Source organism: Alosa sapidissima, chromosome 9 (assembly GCF_018492685.1).
Source record: "Alosa sapidissima isolate fAloSap1 chromosome 9, fAloSap1.pri, whole genome shotgun sequence".
NCBI lineage: Eukaryota > Metazoa > Chordata > Actinopteri > Clupeiformes > Clupeidae > Alosa > Alosa sapidissima.
In genome coordinates this window covers 35,454,129-35,479,777 of record NC_055965.1, presented here as the reverse complement: position 1 = coordinate 35,479,777, position 25,649 = coordinate 35,454,129, and the positions used below count along the sequence as shown (strand labels likewise).

General features: G+C 41.3%; 2 protein-coding genes across 25 annotated transcripts in view; both read left to right on the top strand.

The window, feature by feature from the left end:
• LOC121718788 (NACHT, LRR and PYD domains-containing protein 3-like) overlaps positions 1–25,649 on the top strand; it is a 1,510,793-nt gene that overhangs the window by 295,627 nt on the left and 1,189,517 nt on the right. The window lies entirely within an intron of this gene.
• LOC121718821 (oocyte zinc finger protein XlCOF22-like) overlaps positions 1–25,649 on the top strand; it is a 201,861-nt gene that overhangs the window by 61,016 nt on the left and 115,196 nt on the right. For 5 of the 15 annotated variants that reach the window (XM_042104116.1, XM_042104117.1, XM_042104112.1 and 2 more), the window contains one exon: positions 23,189–23,240. The exons of 4 other annotated variants lie outside the window; for them this stretch is intronic. In XM_042104116.1, coding sequence (XP_041960050.1) covers positions 23,189–23,240 — 52 coding nt within the window. Of the gene's footprint in view, positions 1–5,237; positions 5,336–14,391; positions 14,536–14,782; positions 15,039–16,168; positions 16,430–21,006; positions 21,273–21,899; positions 21,993–22,322; positions 22,503–23,012; positions 23,081–23,188; positions 23,241–25,166; positions 25,372–25,649 lie in introns of those variants that run through there. 6 more of the 15 variants (XM_042104115.1, XM_042104126.1, XM_042104109.1 and 3 more) reach the window with 6 other exon arrangements.

Here is a 25,649-nt window from a genome sequence, read left to right as displayed (position 1 = left end):
TGGAGACATGAATGTTAGAGATGCACCGATATGGAATTTTAGGGCCGATAACGATAACCGATATTTATTGGTTTGTTGTGGCCGATACCAATACGATAACCGATAATATTACTCTTGAAAAAAAATTGTGAAAATTGATTTGGAGAAAGCATTTAATAAGCATAATTTTATTGTGAATTGCGAGTGTGTGGCTAGAGAGTTTGAATCGTTTTCATTTAGGACTAAACGCTCATAAACGGCTCAGCTGGGATTAAGCTACAGTATAGCGACCAAATCAGAGTTTGTGAGGGAAACTTAGGTTTAGTTTCAACTGCGGGTAACTGAATAAAGCTGCAACTCCTCAGACTGTATCTTATGTCCGTCTACTCTGTTGCCCCGTTAGCCCCAAAGGTTTTAATAACTTATTATGATGACCTGTCTGGAACTGAAACACGAATGGTTAGCATATTTCTAGGTAATAATACAAAACCCAAGGGTCATTCCACGTCAATTCAACCAGGTCTCAAGGTCGCACTTAGGTCTCAAAAAATTCTGGAAAAAAAACAGGTGTACCTATGTTACCCAGGAGACACACTGTAAAATTACTCTTATGTAAGATCAATACTTTCCAAGATACAGCCAGTTTTACAGGGGGAGGGGGGTGTCGATTTTGTTCGGCCTCTTTTTTTTTTTCAAAGTTCACAAGCCCACAGCGCATGAACTAAACCATGTAGGGGGCTCAAATTTTGCATGCTGGTACATAAATATGTAATAATATGTAGCAAAATCGTCACGTTTGGTCTGAATAATCCTGCATGATCATACATAAAAATTGTATTGGAGTTTTTGGCTGGGCTCTGTTTAAGCCTTCAGAAGACATATTTGTACTCAACATAGGCTCTTGATTTATTTTCCTTACTGAGATAAGTAGAAACACTCTAACAAAAAACAATGAACAGAAAATAAATTCCTTCAGGGTCTGAACAGCAGACCTCACAAGTCTAAAAAATCATTTTGGTTCTCATTTTCAGAGCACCCAAACACCTTGTGGGAATATACAAAGATTTTTTAAATATTTTTTTCTTTATTCTCCATGATCTTTTCTTTTTAAAAACACCAATGATCATTCACGAGAGGATTTTGAGATGCACAGATTCCCAAATGAACGCATATCCACAGATTTTGTTAGAGTGGTGAAATACATTCACACCGCTGACATTATATTGAGGAAAAAGTATAGCCAACCAAGCTCAAGTAGCTCAGTGTAGCCAGACGCACCTATACGTAGGCCTAAATTAGGACTTAAAAAAATATCGGCGCAAATTATCGGCCAGAATTCTGTTATCGGACCGATAATAATATTTTAGTTAGTTAGTTAGTTAGTTAGTTTATTTGTCCTTACATAGGACATTTGTTTTCACATACCATACAAGCCTCACAGACATGAAATACATAGATACACACAGTCACGGTTCTTCACCCACCACCCTGCCACCACAATACAGTTTCTGTCGTCTTTTATTTGCCATTTTGTAAAATCCCATTGATTTCTGTCATTGCACGTTGATATTACTGCGCCACCGTCTATGCTTCAGGTTCAAATACGAATCATACATTGCGCCGATATATTTGCTTTTAATAGTCAACGAACTCCACTAATCACTCGGTGAGTTGAGCTACTCGCATGCCGCACCCTTCTGAGAGGCTGAAGCCTACATTTAAACACAATTGTTGCTGCCAGGCATCAGCCTATGAATTTGATAAAAAAGTAAATCATGCATAATTTAAAAAATAACTACATTTAGGCTATCTTAGACATCTTTGGCTATACGGAATAAGGTTTCCCTTGCAGCACAGCACACGAATGAATGAAAGCGCGGATACCTTATCTCGCAATAAGTGGATGGCAATCGAAATTCCCGACACTATGAAACTTAATAGTAAGCCATTAAATACCCCACAGATCAGTGGTCATCAGTCCCGATATTTAGCAATATAATCAACAGTCCAAACGTAAATTAAATCTCAAATTAAACATCTGCTTTTGATAGCCTACCCATGCCGCTCCAAACGAAAAGTAGGCCTATGTCTCACAATAAAACGCAAGAAATAAAGGACTATTATAGCTGACTCGAATACAAGCCATGGCCAAATAAAGGTGCTGTGCTTTGCGCAGCCTAAATTTTGAGGATTTACGAGTCTCCTAAACATCCCTCACCTGTTATCTAGACATGCATTAAAACATTTGAAAACAAAACGCACTGCCATGTAATATTTGATCGCTGTTTTGCTACTAATTATCTTTCACGTAATGAATACGCACAGAAAGTGAAAGTAGGCCTAATGTGTGCTCCGTGTCTGTAGCTGTCTGTTCACGTCCGCAATTGAACGTCAAATAGAGAAGTCATCCATGTTCTCTACGTTATAGCCTAGGCGGTCATGCTTCTGTGTTTGAAAAATTCCTGACGGTTCCTGATCGCTAAATGTTTGTTTTCCTTTCCTGTCGATAGCGGTTGATGTTGAAGCACCTAGGCTATAATTTGACTTCAGCGGTGACAAATCCTGCTGAGAGAGAGAGCGAGAGCAACGAAAGAGAGGCACCCCCAAAGTGGTCCTGCGCGCGCGTGTGTGTGTCTCTGCATGGGGTTCAATTGAAGTCAGAGTTGGTCCGTCAATAGTCCCGCATTCAGGCCGCTCCATTATTATATTAATGTCAGACAGGGTAGGGTAAAATGTGTGGGAATCTCTCGCATTATGATGGCTAGATTTGCGCGACTTTTATTATTATGCTCAATACTAAGTAATAATTTATTCGCAATACCCTCAATTCTGCGCTGGAATTTAGACCCTTTTAAATGTGAATCTTTTTTTCTCTCGCTCTCTCGGAGGTGGCCAGCCAAGCAATTGTTCTGCTGCATGCCAGCCTTTGCCAATATATCGTACAAAATGATTGATTGCATTGCATTCTCCACATTTTTAGCTAAATTTTCATGTACCACATCAGCATTTGAGTTCAGTGATTTTTTTGTAAATTGCTTTACAATTAGCGTCGGGCCTTGTCAGCAGCCTTCGGCTTGCCACTTGCCACTATTCACTCCTTCTTCTTCATTAACATTCCCTGTAGAATTCTCAATATTTTTGGCCTCAATGTGTAGGCTACAGTTACATAGTCTGTCTTGGATTTTGTGAAATACATTTCTAAATATCACCTGCTTGCTGCAGCTTCGGTCTGCACGTCAATTTAAACCCGCATCCTTTTCTCTCTCGAGCATTTAATCTGCTGCCAGCTTGTATCTCCACATCGTCCAAAATGCTTGATTGCATTGCATTCTCCACATTTTTAGCTACATGTTCATGTACCACATCAGCATTTTTGTTCTGTGAATCTTTTGTAAATTGCTTTACAAATACCGTCGGGCCTATTGCCATGGCTTGCCTCAGCTAGGTCACGTCCTTTTAAAACCGTCTTTTTCTCTATCGTGAGCATTTAATCTGCTGCCAGCTTGTGACTCCACATCGCCAAAAAAGGTTGATTGCATTGTATTCTCCACATTTTTAGCTAAATTGTCATGTATCATATCAGCATTTTTGTTCAGTGAATCTTTTGTTAATTGCTTTACAATTACCGTCGGGCCTATAGGCCTATCGTTTCGGTCACGTCTAAAACTGCATCTTTTTCTCTCTCATGAGCATTTAATCTGCTGCCAGCTTGTGACTCCACATCGCCCAAAATGCTTGATTGCATTGTATTCTCCACATTTTAGTAACATTTTGGTGCACCTCATGGCATTTTCTTTCAGTGAATCTTTTGCTTTGCAATTACCTTCCTGCCCTCCTCTTGGCTGCCTTCACTCCTTCATCTTCATTAATCTTTTTGGCCTCAATAATCCAGTTATATAGTCTCTGTTTTTGGTTTTGGATTTTGTGAAATACTTTTCTAAATAAATGCGACTAGTCCGGTGCGACTTATATATGTTTTTTTCCTGCTCATGATGCATTTTTTGACTGATGATACTTATACTCAGGAGCAACTTATAGTCCGGAAAATAGGTACTTCTGAAAGTTCACAGACACTCAATAAATTGAAATTAGATAGGAAAATGCTTCTATTAGGTTTTGTATATAAGATTTTTCTAGGGGTGCCAATAATTGTGAGCAACGTGTTTTCATTAAAAATATTTATTTCTTTATGAGATTTTCCTTTTTCTCAGAATAAATTGTCTTCCCTTCAAGAGTGGTAGGGAGATGGGCGTAGAACCTTATGTAGACGTTATGATTAAATTTAATAATATTATTTACTTTTCTTGCGAACAGCAATTAGCGGCTAACATCGTTTAAAAGCTGAGAAAAAGCTCTTTCATGTGATGTGATACATGTGTCTGTGTGATGGGTAGGCTACTTAGCATCGCGAGTATTTCAACTGAGAAGAATGGGTGAATTTGGACGCACTTTCTTTCTTGCCATGTTCTGTCATTTTCTCCACTGCGTAACACTGAATTAATTTGCGCTGTGATGCTAAGTAAACGGACGCAAAGCAGAATATTGAAAGAAGGGGGCACCAAGGCCACAGTGGCCTGTAAACCTTTGATTTTCAAAGGGGCATCACGGCCAACGCAAGGGGCAACGACGGCCATGAGCTTGTTGGATGAATTTTTGATAACCCTTAAAGCAACACCAAAGAACTTTTCCTCTGTCACACGCACTATTTGTTTATCCAGCACCAGCTTTGCAAATAACAATGTCCACAGACAAGGTAGAATATGTTGCATGATCTTATGAAAGTACGATGTATTGCGACATCAGATGCAAGTCAAATTTGTAGTGTCTCATGTCTCATTCCATCGAACTACAGATCCGCTACCCGATCCGGCAAACTTACATAGTGCGGTTATAGCCGATAGAGGGCCGCGAAGCGAATGCAGAAAGTGCCGTTCACCCTGTTACGAGTTGATGAACCACTGAAATAATTTTGGAAACATTATTTTAAGGTACAAAAAACTCTTTGGTGTTGCTTTAACTGCCTGTTAGAAATTGCTAAAAATGAAATTCATAATATGGCACAACAAAAAATGTCATTTGGACAAACGGTTTTACCAAATGACATGTTGTTATCCCAAATTACAGAGCATTTAACTGAATTATTTAGTTCTTTCTCAATTGTTATATCTCATTTATAGCTTGTACAACTATTTTGTAACTAATATTAACATATATAACACATTTCTGCCTATATTTCTTTTTTTTCCACATTTTTACAGATGCCTCTTTCCAGTAAAGAGAAGAGCGCTCGTTTCCATGCAAAGATCAGAGCTGATCCCGCCGCTAGAGCGGAGTGGCTTGCAAAGAGGAGGGAAAGGTATAACCAGATGTGTAAAGCAACTACCATATTTTCCGGACTATAAGTCCCACTTTTTTTTCATAGTTTGGCTGGTCCTGTGACTCAGGTGCAACATATTTATATGTTTTTTTCCTCTTCATGACACATTTTTTGACTGGTGCGACTATGTTCAGGTGCGACTTATAGTCCGGAAAATACGGTAAGTAGAAATACTTAAGTATGAATGGGCAGTATAACCAGAGGTGTAAAGCAACTAAGTAGAAATACTTAAGTACAGCACTTAAGTATGAATGGGCAGTATCTGTACTTTACTGATGTTTTACTTTTCTTCCTACTTTTACGTTTACTCCACTACATTTTCACTAGCAGCATCAAGTATAAAGTGCAGATGAAAACAAAAGCCACAGTCTCCATTCAGCATGTTAGTGACCACAATGAATGAAGACATATAGGCTAGTGACAATGGCCCCACATTTTTTAGATACCCCTACCGGAGGTAGAACTAAACGCAACAATGTTTTTCCTTATCTCTAAGGTCTCCCATATATGAAATGTATTCTTAGCTTAAAATATTTTACTGCTAAGATTGTTAAATTAACAGCTATTGTTATACACCCCAAAACCAAAAAAGGACTAAAATATAGCCTGTCCGTATTGGAGTTAAGGCATATAAACTAGTGCAGATCAATCACACAAGCTCTGAGAGCTTTGAAACTTGGCATGTTTATAGTCAGGAAGTGGCTTTACCTACTACAAAAGACTGGATGTGAATATCTTGATGTATGGAATGAATAGAGACATGTAAACATACACCTAAAATAAGCGGACATGCAAAAAATGAATATCTATGCAGAATGTTTTCATTTACTTTGTAGCTGCTTTACCAGGGATTATCATAGAAACACATATGATGGCTTATGGGAAAGGTGGGGTTGTACTGAATCCAACAATACCAAATATGTAAATATAGTATGACGAATTAGGGTGTTCTGTCACTCAATGTATGAGGTGTCCAAAATGAAAGAAAACAGAACACTAGCAAAATACAGTCTCCAAACTGTAAAGTCCAAATCACATTATCAGTGGTGAGAAGAATGTTGATAAATTCATTGTTACTGCAAGGCAAGTGCTAATCTATATTTACATTTAATAATGATACATTTCATATGAAACACAGATCCAATTGAATCAGGTTAACACTGGAATGGAACACCTTTATTAAAATATTTACATTGACTTGAATTTTGTTTTGGTCAAGTCATTACTGAATAATGGAAAATAATATTGTTAGCTTTTGTCTGTCCAGACCAGCAGTGGACAGTAGAGCCTACACTGCTTACTTCACCCCTAAGTAGCTAAACAGTTAGTTATAGAAACTACTTTCCCTAGCTAAGAAAGTACTTAGCCCTCTGACTAATGTTGCATGTGTAATTCAACTTGATTTGCATTTCGATGAAAATTCTGAAATGTATACAATTTTTCCTTTTCACTAGTCTCTTGAATTATGGAGAATGTCTTACAGGCATTGGATCCAAAGCTTTGTATCATTTGTGGGAAACATTTTGAAAAGGGCAAGAAAAAAGATCCCTATGTCCAAAACCCCACAGTAGAAGGCCTCCAACGCATACTTACCCTTGCTCAGCAGAGAGAGAGATGGTGATATCCATAAAACTCTTGCTCCATATACAGATGATATTTTCTCCAAAATCAAAGTTTCATATCATGTATCATGTATAGCGAACTACTGCAGTAAGACAAAAATCAGTGAGCAGCAGCAAGTTGCAAATGTTGAGAGTGAGAGCACATCTGCACCAAGAAGGCTGAGTAGGGCTGATACAACATAATTTCAAAAGCGGAGAGATTGTTTCATTTGTGGGAAGGCCAGCTCTAAACCAGAACCTCTGACAGCAATTTCAACTGGAACAGTCGCAAGTACCAGAGACAAGGTCCTTCGGGCAGCTTCTGAAAGGCTTGTAGATGTATATCTTCGAATTCTTTCATGCCCAGATCTTTTTGCATGATACCAAATACCATAAAATGCCTTGCACACTACATCTCTAAATGAAATATAGCAGAAGCCATAGAAAAGAATGAAAAAAGCAGACCAATGTCTGTAACAAAGCCTTTATTAAGCTCACTGAAGACATTGATAAAACAGTATTGTCCAAAGGTATGAAAGTGAGGACTCAACTCCTTGACTGATAGCTATGAGAACATACTAAAGACCATGGCTGAGCAAGAAGGTGTGTCAACACAAGAAATATAGATCAAGGACAGTGGTGTCTACATCCCAACTGTTCTCACTTGAGTTGCTGAACATGGAATTGTTGATGCAGCCATTGACAACTTTTACCAAAATGAAGACACCCTGGATGGGAAGTGTACAACTCATGCTATGACGTCTGTTGTGTTCCGAAGAGGCCAAGTCTCCACAGCAGATAAATGCCTAGCACAGGTTCCCTCAGGTTCCCTCAGGTTCAGAGGTCCCTCACCACCTTAAACACGATTGATATGAATGGATGGAGATAAACTTTACAGGTACATTTTGTCCATTCTTTTACGCTTCACATCCAGGGTGTCTTCATTTTGGTCAAAGTTGCTGATGGCTGCATCACAAATTCCATGTTCAGCAACTCCAGTGGGGCCAGTTGGGATGTAGACACCACTCTCTGTCCTTGATATCTGGTCTGCTGCAAAAGATGTGAGAAGTGCCTAACTTCTGTATAGGAAACACAGTGTCCCATTGCACTGAGCTCATTGATGACTGTCTTACTACCAAACTCATGATGTATCAAAATGGGAAGTCCCAGTGTGATTGGTGTATGGATGTGACAGCTCTGTTCAATGAGATCATGACAAATTAACACACAGATTATCTTTTGAAGCTGGGTCATCACCACATGTTTGGTAATTTCTGTGGGCATGTTAATCAACACACCAGTTCACAAAGTCATACAGGATGTTGGGTACATACTTGCTGCATTGGAAACATAATAGACAGTCACTGCTGACATATTACTCACTGTAATGCTCTATCTGATCCATGCTTTTCCTCAATATGTCTGCAGCCCTGTGTAATATTTGGATTTCGGAAAGACTCTGACTTGTCTGTGGAAGCGTAGTCTCAGTCTACTGTTATTTCTGTGAGTTTAGCAGCTTCCCTCAGTGCACAATATGGTCATACTATCTGAGCAGATGAGATCTGACTGTCTTGGACGTGGAACAAATGCAAGCCTGTCTTTGTGCTGTATCAGCTTTTCCTTTAGTTTCCAGGATCTATATTTCTTGTGTTGAACTATAGACACACCTTCTTGCTCAGCAATGGTCATTAGTATGTTGTCATAGCTTTCAGTCAAAGAATTGAGATCTCACTTTTATATCTTTGGACAATACTGTTTTATCAATGTCTTCAGTGAGCTTAATAAACGCTTTGTTATAGACATTGGTCTGCTTTTTTGATTCTTTTCTATGGCTGCTGTTATATTTCGTTTAGAGATGTAGTGTGCAAGGCACATTTTATGGTATTTCCCATCATATGCAAAGAGAACTGGGCATGAAAGAATTTGAAGATGTACATCTTCATCAAGCCTTTCAGAAGCTGCCCGAAGGACCTTGTCTCTGGTACTGGGGACAGCCGTGGCCTACTGGTTAGGGGTTCGGGCTTGTAACCGAAGAGTTACCGGTTCGATCCCCGACCCAGAAGGGAACAAGGCGGGGGAAGTGGTTGAGCACTGCTCTCCCATGCCCACATCCATGGTGCCCTTGAGCAAGGCACCTAACCCCTCACTGCTCTCCCATGCCCACATCCACGGTGCCCTTGAGCAAGGCACCTAACCCCTCACTGCTCTCCCATGCCCACATCCACGGTGCCCTTTAAGTGTTATTGCTCCGGTTGAGTGGCGCATGTAGATGCAGCGACTCCTTGCTTCTCCTGAACGTGCAGTGTTTTTTTTGTTGTTAAAATGTGTTTTTCGGAATGTTTATCGCATGAAACTACGTCGGAACGCATGTACAGCCGACAGCAACTGTTGCAGATACGGGAGGAAAACAACAGTATCGATGTTTTGGACATAAAAACAGAGATGCTGGCTGAACTGGGAATACTTCGCCTGCCTACCACAACAACGGACCCGTCTGCTTCACCTGGCCGGCGTCACCGCAAGCGGTGTGCCAGGACAAGGAAGAGAGGCAAGCGAGCTGGCGTCGGAACAAGGCTAGCAGCCAACCCAACTCGCCCAGCAATACCATCCATATTCCTGGCAAACGTAAGATCACTGGACAATAAGATGGACGACATTCGGTTGCTAAGATCAGCAAACAAGACAGTGAGTAACTGCTGTGTGACTGTTATCACTGAATCATGGCTCAACGATAACATCCCCGACTCTGCTATACACCTGGAGCAGCTAACGTGCTATCGAGCAGACCGAGCCCTAGCAGACAAAAGACGTGGTGGAGGAGTTTGTGTTTACACACATGATGCTTGGTGCCGAGACGCTACGGTAGTACACAGACACTGCTCTCCACTGGCGGAGTTTATGATTATTAAGTGCCGACCCTTCTACCTCCCCAGGGAATTCACCGCGATTCTGCTGGTCGCGGTGTACATCCCCCCCAGCAACAAAAACAGTGACAGGAGCATGGCACTGAATGAGCTGTATCGGGCCGTCAGTGAACAACAAAGTGAACACCCGGATGCCTTCACAATCATCGCTGGAGACTTCAATCACGCCAATCTCAAAACTGTACTACCAAAATTTCACCAACATGTAAACTTCCCAACAAGAGGACAAAACACCCTGGACCTTGTTTACACCCCACAGAAAGAAGCCTACAAAGCCAAACCCCTCCCCCATATCGGGCAATCAGACCACATTAGCATCCTACTAATGCCCCGATACAGACAAAGAGCAAAAGTCACCAAACCGGTTCTGAAGGAGGTGAGAATGTGGCCGGAGGGGGCCGTCTCACAACTTCAGGACTGCTTTGAAACAACAGACTGGGATATCTTCAAAACAGCTGCCACCCACAACAACCACATTGACATTGAGGAATACACAGACACTGTGACCTCCTACATCACCAAATGCATCGATGATGTTACAGAAATAAAACACATCACCACTCGGGCCAACCAGAAGCCATGGCTGACAGGAGACGTCCACAGACTGCTGAGGGCCAGAGACAAAGCCTTCAGAGCTGGAGATGTAGCTGGCCTAAGAACAGCGAGGGCTAACCTGTCCCAGGGCATCAGGAAGGCAAAAAAGGATTACACAGACAAAATAACAACACACTTCAAAGACAGCAGAGATGCACAGAGCCTATGGCAGGGCATACAGGCCATCACTGACTACAAGCCTGCGCCACGGAGCTGTGAGAACAACACCTCTCTGCTAAATGACCTGAACAGTTTTTTCGCCCGTTTTGAAGCACAAAATGACACTCACCCACAGAAAACCCCACCTCCCCCCCACGACCAACCCCTGTACCTGTCCTCTGCCAGCGTGAAGAGGACACTAGCCACCATTAACCCACGCAAAGCAGCAGGCCCAGACAACATACCAGGACGAGTGTTGAAGGACTGTGCAGAAGAGCTGAAGGATGTTTTTACAGACATTTTCAACACCTCTCTGGAGCAAGCAGTCATCCCATCACTTTTCAAAACTGCCACCATCATACCCGTGCCAAAGAAATCATCACCATCATGCTTCAATGACTACCGTCCTGTAGCACTCACGCCCATAATCATGAAGTGCTTCGAACGGCTAGTCATGTCACACATCAAAGCCACCCTACCCCCCACCCTGGACCCCTTCCAGTTTGCATACCGAGCCAAACGATCCACGGAGGATGCAATCTGCTCTGCCCTCCATCCAGCCCTCACCCACTTAGACAATAAAGACTCATATGTGAGAATGCTGTTCATAGACTTCAGCTCAGCATTCAATACCATAATACCACAACAACTCATCAGCAAACTGGACAAGCTAGGATTCAGTACCTCCCTCTGCAACTGGCTGCTGGATTTCCTGTTGCAGAGACCACAAGCAGTACGTGTCGGGAACAACACCTCAAGCACTCTGACCCTGAGCACGGGGGCCCCTCAAGGGTGTGTGCTCAGCCCCCTGCTCTTCACACTGCTAACACATGACTGTACAACCACTCACAGCTCCAACCATCTGGTGAAGTTTGCGGACGACACAACACTGGTGGGCCTCATCACTAAGGGCGATGAGGCTCACTACAGAGAAGAAGTAGACCTGCTGGCTAAATGGTGCAAAGACAACAACCTCCTGCTAAATGTCAGCAAGACCAAGGAGATTGTTGTCAACTTTCAGAGAGGCCACAAACAACTGCCACCACTGTCCATCGACGGAGATGCTGTGGAGAGAGTGAGCAGCACAAAATTTCTGGGGGTGCACATCAGCGACGACCTCTCCTGGACCACCAACACAGCATCACTGGCGAAGAAAGCCCAGCAGCGCCTCTACTTCTTGCGCAAATTGAAGAAGGCAAGTGCCACGCCTCCTGTCATGACTACATTCTACAGAGGGACCATCGAGAGCATCGTCTCCAGCAGCATCACAGTGTGGGGCGGAAGCTGCACAGATCAGAACAGGAAGACCCTCCAGCGCACTGTTAACACAGCTAAGAGGATCATTGGAGCACCACTCCCCTCCCTGCAGGACATTTACACCACCCGCCTCACCCGCAAAGCACTAATGATTGTCAAGGATACAACCCACCCTGCACACGAACTGTTCAGCCTCCTGCTGAAAAAAAAGCGGTACAGGAGCCTCCGCTCCCGCACCACCAGACTGGCAAGTAGCTTCATCCACCAAGCAATCAGGATGCTGAACACTCTACCCACTCTCCCATCACTGACAGCCCCCCCCACCCACCAGCCAACCAGGAACCTAGGAAACTAGGATCCTGTCTACCAAACCCCCCCAGTTACTTCATGTAACTGTTAAGACTATAGAAATATACAACACAACTACCTCTATTTTTTTTTTTAATATATGTCCTATATTTCTATTTTGATACATACATGTTCTATATTTCAGTCTTGCACTTTAATTTAATGTTTATTGTCTATGGCTATGTCCATAGTATGTCTATGTCTGTATTTAAAGTATGTCTATGTCTGCATGGGAAAGTAAGAAACGAAATTTCAATTCTTTGTATGACCAGTGCATGTAAAGAAATTGACAATAAAAGCCGACTTGACTTGACTTGAGCAAGGCACCTAACCCCTCACTGCTCCCCGAGCGCCGCTGTAATGCTCCGGGTTAGTGTGCTTCACCTACTGTAATTGTGTTCACTGTGTGCTCTGTGTGTTCACTAATTCACGGATAAATGCAGAGACCAAATTCCTTGTATACGCAAGTATACTTGGCCTATAATTTACATTGCCCCTGTACCAGTCGAAATGGCTGTCAGAGGTTCTGATCTAGAGCTGGCCTTCCCACAAATGAAACAATCTCTCAGTATTTGAAACTCTCAGTATTTGATTCTCAACATTTGCAACTTGCTGCTGCTCACTGATTTTTGTCTTACTGCAGTAGTTCGCTATACATGATACATGATACATGATATGAAACTTTGATTTTGGAGAAAATATAATCTGTATATGGAGCCAGAGTTTTATGGACATCACCATCTCACTCTCTGCTGAGCAAGGGTAAGTATGCGTTGGAGGCCTTCTACTGTGGGGTTTTGGACATAGGGATCTTTTTTCTTAAGCAGTGTAGGCTCTACTGTCCACTGCTGGTCTGGACAGACAAAAGCTAACAATATTATTTTCCATTATTCAGTAATGACATGACCAAAACAAAATTCAAGTGAATATAAATATTTTAATAAAGGTGTTCCATCCCAATGTTAACCTGATTCAATTGGATCTGTGTTTCATATGAATTGTTTAAATAAATGAAATATATAATTATTAAATGTAAATATAGAGCAGCACTTACCTTATGTAACTTACCTTGCACTAACAATGAATTTGTCAACATTCTTCACACCAATGATAATGTGATTTGGACTTGAGACTGTATTTTGCCAGTGTTCCGTTTTCTTTCATTTTGGACACCTCATACATTGAGTGACAGAACACCCTAATTCGTCATACTACATTTACATATTTGGTATTGTTGGATTCAGTACAACCCCACCTTTCCAACAAGCATATGTGTTTCTATGATAATCCCTGGCAAAGCAACCACAAAGTAAATGAAAACATTCTGCATAGATATTAATTTTTTGCATGTCCGCTTATTTTAGGTGTATGTTTACATGTCTCTATTCATTCCATACATCAAGATATTCACATCCAGTCTTTTCTAGTAGGTAAAGCCACTTCCTGACTATAAACATGCCAAGTTTCAAAGCTCTCAGAGCTTGTGTGATTGATCTGCACTAATTTATATGCCTTAACTCCAATACGGACAGGCTATATTTTAGTTCTTTTTTGGTTTTGGGGTGTATAACAATATCTGTTAATTTAACAATCTTAGCAGTAAAATATTTTTAGCTAAGAATCCATTTCATATATGGGAGACCTTAGAGATGAGGAAAAACATTGTTGGGTTTAGTTCTACCTCCGGTAGGGGTATCTCAAAAACTAAAGCCCTTTCTGACCATTTGTCACTAGCCTAATCGTGACAGAGTTAAGGCCTAGCAAATATAGCTAAGACTCGTAGCACAAAAGGCCTATGCCTAGCAAATATAGCTAAGACTCATAGCACACCAAGGCCTATGCCAAGCATTTATATAGCTAAGACATAGCACACCAAGGCCTGTGTAGGCTGTTGTAAGGGGTGGAGAGTAACTAAGAGGAGGGAAAGGTATAACAGAAAGTGTATGATTGCAGTGATGTCAGTATGTGTCAGTTGTGTCAGTATAGGCTGCTGTCTAAACGCCTGAATCGAAGTCGCTATCAGCATCACAATGTTTCTGTAATATGCCTCCAGTGACTTGCCATAGATTAATGAATGAATACATACATACATACATACATACATACATTCATACAGACAGACAGAAATGTATATATTCATGTGTGTCTGCAGGTATCAGCAGAGAAAGCAAGCTGGACAATCAAGCCATCAAAGAGTCAATTATTATCAAACCATCAAAGAGTTGACCGCATCGGAAGCTGCAAATAGGAGGGAGCAGTGGCGACTCTACCAGAGACGATGTAGAGAGAGACAGAGGCAGGTGGAAGCTGTGATGAATCTTACACCATTGTGATGTCTGTGGAATCTTACACCATTGTGATGTCTGTGGAATCTTACACCATTGTCTGGCTATGGACCCTTTCAAGAGAGTTCCATTATCAGCATCATAGTTGGCCCCACAAGACTTCCTTTTTAACATTCCATATGTTATCTTAATGCAGAGGAAGTAGATTGGGGCCCAAATAGAATGTTCAAGCATTGCTTTTGTTTTTATTGATGAAAGGGTCTATACCAGAGACGATGTGGAGAGAGACAGGGGCAGGTGGAAGCTGTGAAGAATCTTACACCATTGTCTGTGGATTCTTTTGCGGAGCCTTCTCAACCTCACCATCCTGGGCTAGATATTTAACATTAACTTGTTTAGTGACCTGGGGTCACCCAGCACCCCATCAACACCCAAATGACTCCAAAATAGTTTGAATCGTTTGTGCTTTGTTTGTGCACGATCGTGCAGGCAAAATAAACATTTGTGCACCATTGTTGCTTGGGTTATTCGTGATATTTTGCTGGCAAGTGACGTCACACAGCACTTCATTAACACCCAAATGGCACGAAAATGGTTGGAATCATTTGTGCTTCATTTGTTCTGGCAAAACAAACATATGTGCTTTATTACGTTTAGAGTTATTTCATGTCTTAACAATTAATTTCATTACCCATGCCTGGTAGCCTATATACCCTGGAAATCCTGGAATGGAGTTCTCGCGGGAGCACAATTTGAATTTGCTCAGCGAGTCACTCTGGCAATGAGTAATGATGCTCATTACTTATGTCCCTTGTATTGTGGGGCACCAAATCACATCGGTGTATCTGATATAGGCGGGCCAGAGACAAGCTAAACAGATGACGACAGCGCTGCAACAATTCAGTCGGTAAACATTGGTCGTAGTGTTATCCAATTGCGCCGAAGTCCGTAATCAGTCAGTAAACATTGGTCGTATAGTGTTATCACAATTGCAGTGAGATTTTCAAATGCATGCTTGGTGCCGCCCCTCGAGTTGGGCCATTACATTATTCATGGCCAGACCCTTAATCTTTTGGATTTGCTTGTAAGTTGTTCATAACTTTTGGCAGGTGAAAGTGTTACTGTTGTTTTTAAATTGATATGAGATTAGGTTGTTCATAACGTTTTGATAGCAGGTAAAAAAATGTTACTGTTTTTGTTAACACAAAAGCCACAGTTTCCATTAACCATGTTAGATATTTGCAATCTCAAGATTTTCTGACCTGATGTCACCACGAGACACAGCAATGAATGAAGACATAGGGACAGAGTTAGGGCCTAGCTAATATAGCTAAGGCATAGCACACCACGGCCTATGTAGGCTGTTATAAGGGCTTTAGAGTCTAACAAAGAGGAGGGAAAGGTGCGTGATTGCAGTGATGTCAGTTGTGTCAGTATAGGCTGCTGTCTATACGCCTGAGTTGTGTCAGTATAGGCTGCTGTCTATACGCCTGAATTTAAGTCGCTATCAGCATCACAATGTTTCTGTAATATGCCTCTAGTGACTTGCCATAGATTAATGAATGAATACATACATACATACATACATACATACATACATACATACATACATACATAAATGTTTATACACATGTGTGTCTGCAGGTATCGGCAGAGGAGGCAAGCTGAACAATCAAGCCATGAAAAAGTTAATTATTATCAAACCATCAAAGAGTTGACCGCATCGGAAGCTGCAAATAGGAGGGAGCAGTGGCGACTCTACCAGAGACGATGTAGAGAGAGACAGAGGCAGGTGGAAGCTGTGATGAATCTTCCACCATTGTGATGTCTGTGGAATCTTACACCATTGTGATGTCTGTGGAATCTTACACCATTGTCTGGCTATGGACCCTTTCAAGAGAGTTCCATTATCAGCATCATAGTTGGCCCCACAAGACTTCCTTTTTAACATTCCATATGTTATCTTATCACCCAAATGACTAGAAAATGGTTGGAATTGTCTGTGGTTCATTTGTGCAGGCAAAACAAACATGCTTTATTACGTGTCTAACCAATTCATTTCATTGTTAAGTGAGGTTTACCAACGTTCCACAAGCAAAGCTAAGCTAGCTGTCATCCATTGCACTCAACCTCCTAAACCTCACTCCCAATCCGGGTCACAGCACCAATGTAACCTGCATTGTGTTGAACCTGAGTGATTCAGCCCTGCACACGCCCAGACTCGAACCCGCGAACAGCAACACCTCGGATCAGGAGGCGAGTGTACTGACAGTTGAGCTAATAGCCCAGGCTACTGGCTCGCATGCCAGCAGCACTCTTGAGGCGTTGGGGAATGAGGTTTACCAACGTTCCACAAGCACAGCTAAGCTAGCTGGCATCCGTTACACTTGGTAGCCTAGTGAAAAACTACAAAACAGTGTGATGAGTCTTTTGATATGAGCGGCTATGAGCTGTTTAAATGATATTGAATTAGGTTGTTCATTACCTTTTGATAGCAGGTAAGAATGTTATTGTTCTTTTTGAACTGACTGTAATGAATTTCTCACAATTCATCCCATCATACTAAATCTGATTGATATCTTCATGTATTGCACAGCACCAACTGACTGTCTTGTATTCAAAGAGAGTAAAGAAATGTTGGAGAATATATTAAGAGCTCTTTTCCAAAACACTATATCCACCACTTTAATGCATTTTTAAGTAATTTCTGTGGAACTATAATTGGGCTTTTGTAATTTCATCTTTACTCACAACACAAATCACAACAACACAACTGCCGCCTTGTGTGTGTGTGCTTGTTTGGTGCACTGGGTGACGTTCTCCAGGTCGATGCAGGCTTGCTTGTGACTCGTGTCTGTATGGTGGCCAAGCGCATCCATCTACACACACACACCAACCATTTATTTCCCTTTATTACAACAAAGGGAACAGACTTCCAAACAACAGAATATAATAAATCAATTAAAACCAACAACTAATAAAAATGCAATTCTGTCATTGCCTCATACAAATACTACTGGTGTTACTGGCTACTACTGATTTTAGCCCAGTTAACAGCTTCATTAAACTACATCACTCATTAAACTACATCACATCACTCATTAAACTACATCACTCATTAATCACTCATTAAACTACATCACTCATTAAGTTACATCACTCATTAAACTACATCACATCACTCATTAAACTGCATCACTCATTAAACTACATCACTCATTAAACTACATCACATCACTCATTAAACTACATCACATCACTCATTAAACTACATCACTCATTAAACTACATCATTCATTAAACGACATCACTCATTAAACTACATCACATCACTCATTAAACTACATCAGATCACTCATTAAACTACATCACTCATTAAACTACATCACTCATTAAGTTACATCACTCATTAAACTACATCATTCATTAAACTACATCACTCATTAAACTACATCACATCACTCATTAAACTACATCACTCATTAAACTACATCACTCATTAAACTACATCACTCATTAAGTTACATCACTCATTAAACTACATCACTCATTAAACTACATCACATCAGTCATTAAACTACATCACTCATTAAACTACATCACTCATTAAACTACATCACATCACTCATTAAACTACTTCACTCATTAAACTACATCACTCATTAAATTACATCACTCATTAAATCACATCACTCATTAAACTACATCACTCATTAAATTACATTACTTCAATTATATCACATCACTCATTAAATTACATCACTCATTAAACTACATAACTAATTATCACTCATTAAAATACATCACATCAGTCATTAAATTACATCAGTCATTAAATTACATCACTCATTAAACTACATCATTCATTAAACTACATCACTCATTAAATTACATCACTCATTAAACTACATCACTCATTAAACTACATCACTCATTAAGTTACATCACTCGTTAAACTACATCACATCACTCATTAAACTACATCACTCATTAAACTACATCACTCATTAAACTACATCACATCACTCATTAAACTACATCACTCATTAAACTACATCACTTCACTCATTAAACTACATCACTCATTAAACTACATCACATCACTCATTAAACTGCATCACTCATTAAACTACATCACATCACTCATTAAACTACATCACATCACTGATTAAATTACATCACATCACTCATTAAATTACATCACTCATTAAACTACATCACATCACTCATTAAGTTACATCACTCATTAAATTACATCACTCATTAAACTACATCACATCACTGATTAAATTACATCACTTATTAAATTATATCACATCACTCATTAAATTGCAACACATCACATGTTGTAATGAGTGTCTACACTAGGGATGTAACGGTATGAAAATGTAACCTCACGGTTATAGTGATCAAAATTATCACGGTTTTCGGTATTATCACGGTATTTTTAAAAGTGTGTTCAATATGTTCAGAAAGCACTGATAGGCCTACACAAGCTGAAATAGCTTCAAAAAGTATCCCGTTTTCCATGGACATGTTTAATTGGCTATGCGCTTATAGCTTAACCCTACTATTTCTTGAAGTTTGCTATTTCTGTTATTTGGATCCAATGAGTGAGACCAAAATAAGTGTTCGAAATAAAATTTAGGCTGCTGTATTCTCCTGATAACGTGAGTGGAATGGATTCATTCCACTGGGGCAGCCGTGCCCCACTGGTTAGCATGCCGGCCTTGTAACCGGAGGGTTGCCGGTTCGAGTCCCGACCAGTGGGAACGGCTGAAGTGCCCTTGAGCAAGGCACCCAACCCCTCACTGCTCCCCGAGCGCCGCTGTTGATGCAGGCAGCTCACTGAGCCGGGATTAGTGTGTGCTTCACCTCACTGTGTGCTGAGTGTATATACTTACTTATACTTCTTATATACTGAATATAACACAGTTAAAGCTGCAGTAGGCAAGTCTGACTGATTGAAGGGACCTATCCAAAATGTCTCATGCCCCTCCCCTACTACCACTGAGCATCCCCTCATGGAGTTTGTGCTCCTCAGTGCGCACCAGACTGCACCAGACTGTGATTGACAGTTAGATCTCACACAGCCCTGCTCTGATTGGACCAGAAGAACTGGGAGCTGTGGAATTTTGCAAAAACAATTGACAGGCTCTAGGTGGAGGTAGAAGTGTGGTTTTTTTTTCTAAAACCGGCTGATTTATGTTGTTCTGTCGGAGCATAGTGTCGGTTTCAGTGAATATGATCAAAAAAAATCTTGCCAACTGCAGCTTTAACGCTCCACCGGAAATAATGAGCGAACAGGATGAGCCATTCGTGCACCTAGTCTATCAGCCGCATCCATCACCCACTATGGCGTGCCACCCCAAGATTTGCAATGGCCTCCCCTGGCCACCTCTGTCAAAATGTTCTGCTGACACCACTGCTTGCAATGCAACTTGTCATACTGTAGGTAGTTAGCTCAATTAAAACCCGAAAATCCTTATATTGGCAATAATGGCAGCTTTGGGTACTTTTTGGCGAACCTTACCCGCATTTGTCGCAGTCAATTAAATCAGTCCAAATCAGTCCCGGCTGATTAACGATCCAATCAGTCCCACATTTCAAACACAGCATCCTTCCAGGCTGATGGGAGATGGCGTTGATAATCCCATCTCACGTGGACTACACTGAATCAGGCTCTGATTAGTGGCCACCTGGAAATCCGGAGCAGATAGCTACTGACGCAGCCATGGAGACAGTGAAATAGGCTACTGCAAAATCATAATATTCCCGCTTATCTCTAAACACATAGACACAGCCGTGCAGAACAGTGAAACACTGCAAAATCATAATATTCTCGCTTATCTCTAAGAACACATAGACACAGCCATGCAGAACAGTGAAACATCTCTAAACATACAGATATAGCCTACAGAGGGACACAAAACGTATCCAGTCTCTTAGAATCAATCCCTTCGAAAAAATAATGTGTGACTGTAGTTTTAAAATAGCTAGTTTTGTTAATAAATAGCTTTGCAACTGTGCGTCATTGGCACAAGCATTTTGAGGACCAAGGACCCAGCTGTTACTCACAAAAATATTGTAACAAACTGCTAAGTTGTCTCAGAATGGTTTATTGGTTATGCACCAAAACACCCTAACGTCATTACACAGGCAACACAAGGGAGGTCAATTAAACAAGCACGATACACAAACAGGGTAGTCGCATACAATACACGGGGTAAACACATGAGGTACAACATAAAGAAAGACTATACCAGCTAACACATACATGACAAGGTAAACGCAATTAGTCTCACTAAAACCAACATCAACATTACACACACACACACACTGCGCAGCATTATGGGAGTTCAGTCATGAACCAGCTAGGCTCAGTTCACTACAATATACTGTATATGCAACTTCTCATCCTGCACGGTAGAGGGCGGTAAACTTCTAAGCTCCACTAAACCTTGTAAAGCCGGCAGTAGAATAAGAAAAGCAAAACAAACCCCACAGCCAGTTTTAAAAGAGCAGCCTGGTTGATGTGAACGGCTTATGCTTAGATATTTCGTAAGGACAAGGTGTGTTCATCTATGTCTAAAGCCATATTTTTCAATTCTGTCATCGGGAGATATTTTTTAAGTAAATATTTAAGAGATATTTTTCCGACATGCAGCAGAGTTCGACCTCGCGCTGGCAGCATCTGTCCCCGTCAAATCACACCGATTCCGGGAGGCTACGACGAGTTGGCACGAAGGTGGGAGTAGCGCTCCTGTTTGGATTTATTGTTTGAAGGAAATACACTATCTATGTGTTGAATGAAATGACACCCAGCCGACATCAGTGAACAGCCAATATTTGTCTGAGGCAGACGCTCTAATTCCCCAGTACGTGCAAAGTCACAAGTCAGTAGAAGCTACTGCGAGCAAGAGTTGTGACCCTTCAGGTTTTCGTCACCGGTGTCACGCTAGCCGACAAAATATTCTGTAGTCATCGTTTAGTCTTCGATTTTCGGGGCACGTTGATTTCCAGTCCAGCTTGGTCAACACCGCTTGTCAAATCTCAATCAGTTAACTTGGTTCCCCCCACCAGTCTGGGAACCGTGAACCCCTATACATTTGTAACTAACACTGCTTGATGTTCACTGTTACTGAGACAGCACATCGACCATTTCACTTTGATAATACACTATTTCAGATGTAAGGACGTACACAAAGAGTAAAACGAATCAAGAATCAGCATCCAGAAAAATAGCTTGTATATAATTTCCCTTTGCGTAGACAATATCGTAGTGACCAAGTCTTAGGTTTGGAGCTATAGTGTTGTATAATAGACCTGCCCTTTGTGTGTGTGTGTGTGTGTGTGTGTGTGTGTGTGTTTGTAGATGAATGAGATTGGTCAGCATATGGACATGAGTCACAAGCAAGCCTGCATCGACTTGGAGAAGGCCACCCAATGCATCACACTAGCATTACAGGTAAGACGCATGCACGCGCACACACACACACACACTCACACACACATAGAATGTGAACCTTGTGTTGTGATACATCCTCTGTATGTTGCCATCTCTGCCGTATTTCTGTTTCCATACTCACAGGATAGTTTAGCCTCACACACACACACACACACGTGAATGTTGACACCTAGGCTGCACCTGTCTGAACAAGTCTTACAGAATCACTATGGTTTGCAATCATGAGAGCTCCTCTATGCATGAAATGCTATTCATGAAGAATGTGTGTTTCAGTCTTTGGACTGTGTGTGTGTGTGTTTTCCCTGTTTGATGAGTTTCTGCCTTTATCAGCATGAAGTGGTTAAGAACCAGGAGCTCTGCATGTTGATTCGTCGTTTGGAAGAGAAGGAGGCAGAGACTGGGCAGAGCCTAACAGAGCAGGTGGAGTCAAATATGCAGTTGAAGCTGAAGATCGATGAACTGCAGAAACACCTGGAGGAGACACACAACTCACTGACACAGGCCAACCAGGTGTGTGTGTGTGTGTGTGTGTGTGTGTGTGTGTGTGTGTGTGTGTGTGTGTAGCACAGTTATAGAGACTTCATGCAATCAAGACACACATTCACCTGCTATCATAAGAGTTACACATTAGGTTGCAGCGTAGACTTATAGAACTGGGTTTCATTGAAGTAGAGTTACTCAGTAGAATTGGGTTTGGTTGGAGTTACTCAGTAGAACTGGGTTTCATTGAAGTAGAGTTACTCAGTAGAACTGGGTTTGGTTGAAGTAGAGCTGGGTTTGGTTGGAGTTACTCAGTAGAACTGGGTTTGGTTGGAGTTACTCAGTAGAACTGGGTTTGTGGAGTTACTCAGTAGAACTGGGTTTGGTTGAAGTAGAGTTACTCAGTAGAACTGGGGTTGGTTGTAGATACTTAGTAGAACTGGAAGAGGTCCACTGATTTGCCGTACTGTTTATTATTTGTTTTTTATTTATTCGCCATACTGTGTGTGTGTGTGTGTGTGTGTGTGTATTTCGATACAGACTGTGACTTTTCTGAAGAATGAGCTAAGGGACCTGCATCAACATCTGCAAAGCCAGCAAAGTAATAGGTATACACACACACACACACGTGTGACGCACACTCACTCTGTTTTCATTATAGAGCACTCTATTTCAATCTCTCTTTTATTAAACGAACCCCCCCCCCCCCCCAACAGGACGGTTCAGGAAGTGAATAAGTGGCCACAGGGTGGAGAAAGCCAGATCAAGGTGAGAAGTACACACACACTACACACACACTACACACACACACACACACTACACACACTACACACACTACACACACTACACACACACTACACACATACACTACACACACACACACACACTTCACAGTCTTCCTGTACTGGCCTCACAGAAGGTTCTTATTAACTAGCCAGCAAGCTAAACACCTCCACATAGTAAGTCCCGGACACAAAGGGTGAAGTTGACCGTTTATGTGATGAATAGTGTGAAACTGAAATACAGACACATACACCAGTAAATACATGAGACATGAGATACACCAGTAAATACATGAGATACATGAGACATGAGATACACCAGTAAATACATGAGATACACCAGTAAATACATGAGATACATGAGATACACCAGTAAATACATGAGATACATGAGATACACCAGTAAATACATGAGACATGAGATACACCAGTAAATACATGAGATACATGAGATATGAGATACACCAGTAAATACACCAGTAAATACATGAGACATGAGATACACCAGTAAATACATGAGATACATTAGATATGAGATACACCAGTAAATACATGTGACATGAGATACACCAGTAAATACATGAGACATGAGATACACCAGTAAATACATGAGATACATGAGACATGACATACACCAGTAAATACATGAGATACATGAGACATGAGATACACCAGTAAATACACCAGTAAATACATGAGATACATGAGATATGAGATACATCAGTAAATACATGAGACATGAGATACACCAGTAAATACATGAGATACATGAGATATGAGATACACCAGTAAATACATGAGATACATGAGACATGAGATACACCAGTAAATACATGAGATATGTGTGTGTGTGTGTGTGTTAAGAGTATCGGTATCGTGAATAAAGCTTCAGTCTCACACCAGTTGTCTTGGAATAATTTTGACCACAAAATTGGCGACGAGGATGGGATTACCTATCTCTGATGTATAGCAAGGAGGACCAACGGTGCAGGACCCAACAAAGTTGCAACTGAGGGAGATCTCTTTGTGATCTTGGGAGAAGGCCGACTTTGCGGCACCCAGCCTGACCAGAGGGAATCCTCCTGTGTCTTGGATACGGTAATGCCTGTATTCGGTGGTCACAGACAACTTGGTTTTGACCACAGTGTCAAAATAAAAGTCTCTGATAGAAAGAAAACTGGCAAGGCCAGAACACTTTCCCTGCATCTACACACTGTTTCAAGCAGGGGGTTGGGATTTGGAGGATTAGCTTCAGCCAATTAGCATTGAATTTGGCCGCCAACATTTTTAAAACATGGCGTTCTATGGTTGCCACCTCCAGTGACTGCCTACTTGGAATAAGCTACAATGGGGTTCTATGGAACTATGTATTTGTTTCTGATTGGCCGAGAGACGTTCCATGAATAAGCTACAAATTAAAATTGATTTACTGTCTGCATGGTTTAGGCTGCATTATATCAGGCTTTGTGGTAAATAAGAGAAAAGTAAATGTTGTCATATATTGTTTTTGGGTCAGCAAGGTAACTGACTATGACAATACATTTTAGCAAGTGTAGCAATGACCTAAATCCAATTATTAGCCTACTCACTGTGTCGTGTAGATTACGATACGAAGACTATTTTAAAATGCACAGGCTGTAGTTTGTACCTGTAGTCCATGACAACGCAGCGTTGGGATATGTCTCCCTGTCATTGGTCACACGTACATACACTCAAACATACAAACACACATACTCATATACACTGTTACACACAAAAACATGCAAACACGCACACGCACACACACATACTGCATTCAAAGTTACACACACAAACATGCAAACACGCACACTCATGTACACAGTTACACACACACATACAAACATTTACATTTATACATTCGTCTCAAACACAACGTCTCTCATGTGTTTAGCAGCAAATCAGGAGTCCCAGTCCTCCTGTCCAATCAGATCAGCTGACGGCAGCTGAGGAGCCAATGGTCTGGACAGAACAGCTGGTCTCGCCTGATGGTCAGATTCCACCGCTCTCTCCTAGCGACCAGAGGCTGCTGGAGAGTTCAGTCTCTGGGATTAAAGAAGAAAATGCTGTTCATGGATATGAGGAGTGCAGTCAGTATGGTAAGGAGTTGTTGGGAGGAACACACACACACACTTTCAGTTGGTTTTTGTTCTGAGTTGAACCCATATTTAATGTTCTTCCTTAAAGGAACCCTAACATAACATGTCTAAAAACATGATCTAGCAATTACAGACCTAGCAATCACTTTCAACTTCCTGTGTTCGGGTAAGAACATTGCCCCCCTTCTGAAATCTATAGACCCTTTCAACAATAAAAACAAAAACAATGCTTGAACATTCTACTTGGTTCCCAATCTACTTCCTCTGCATTGAGATAA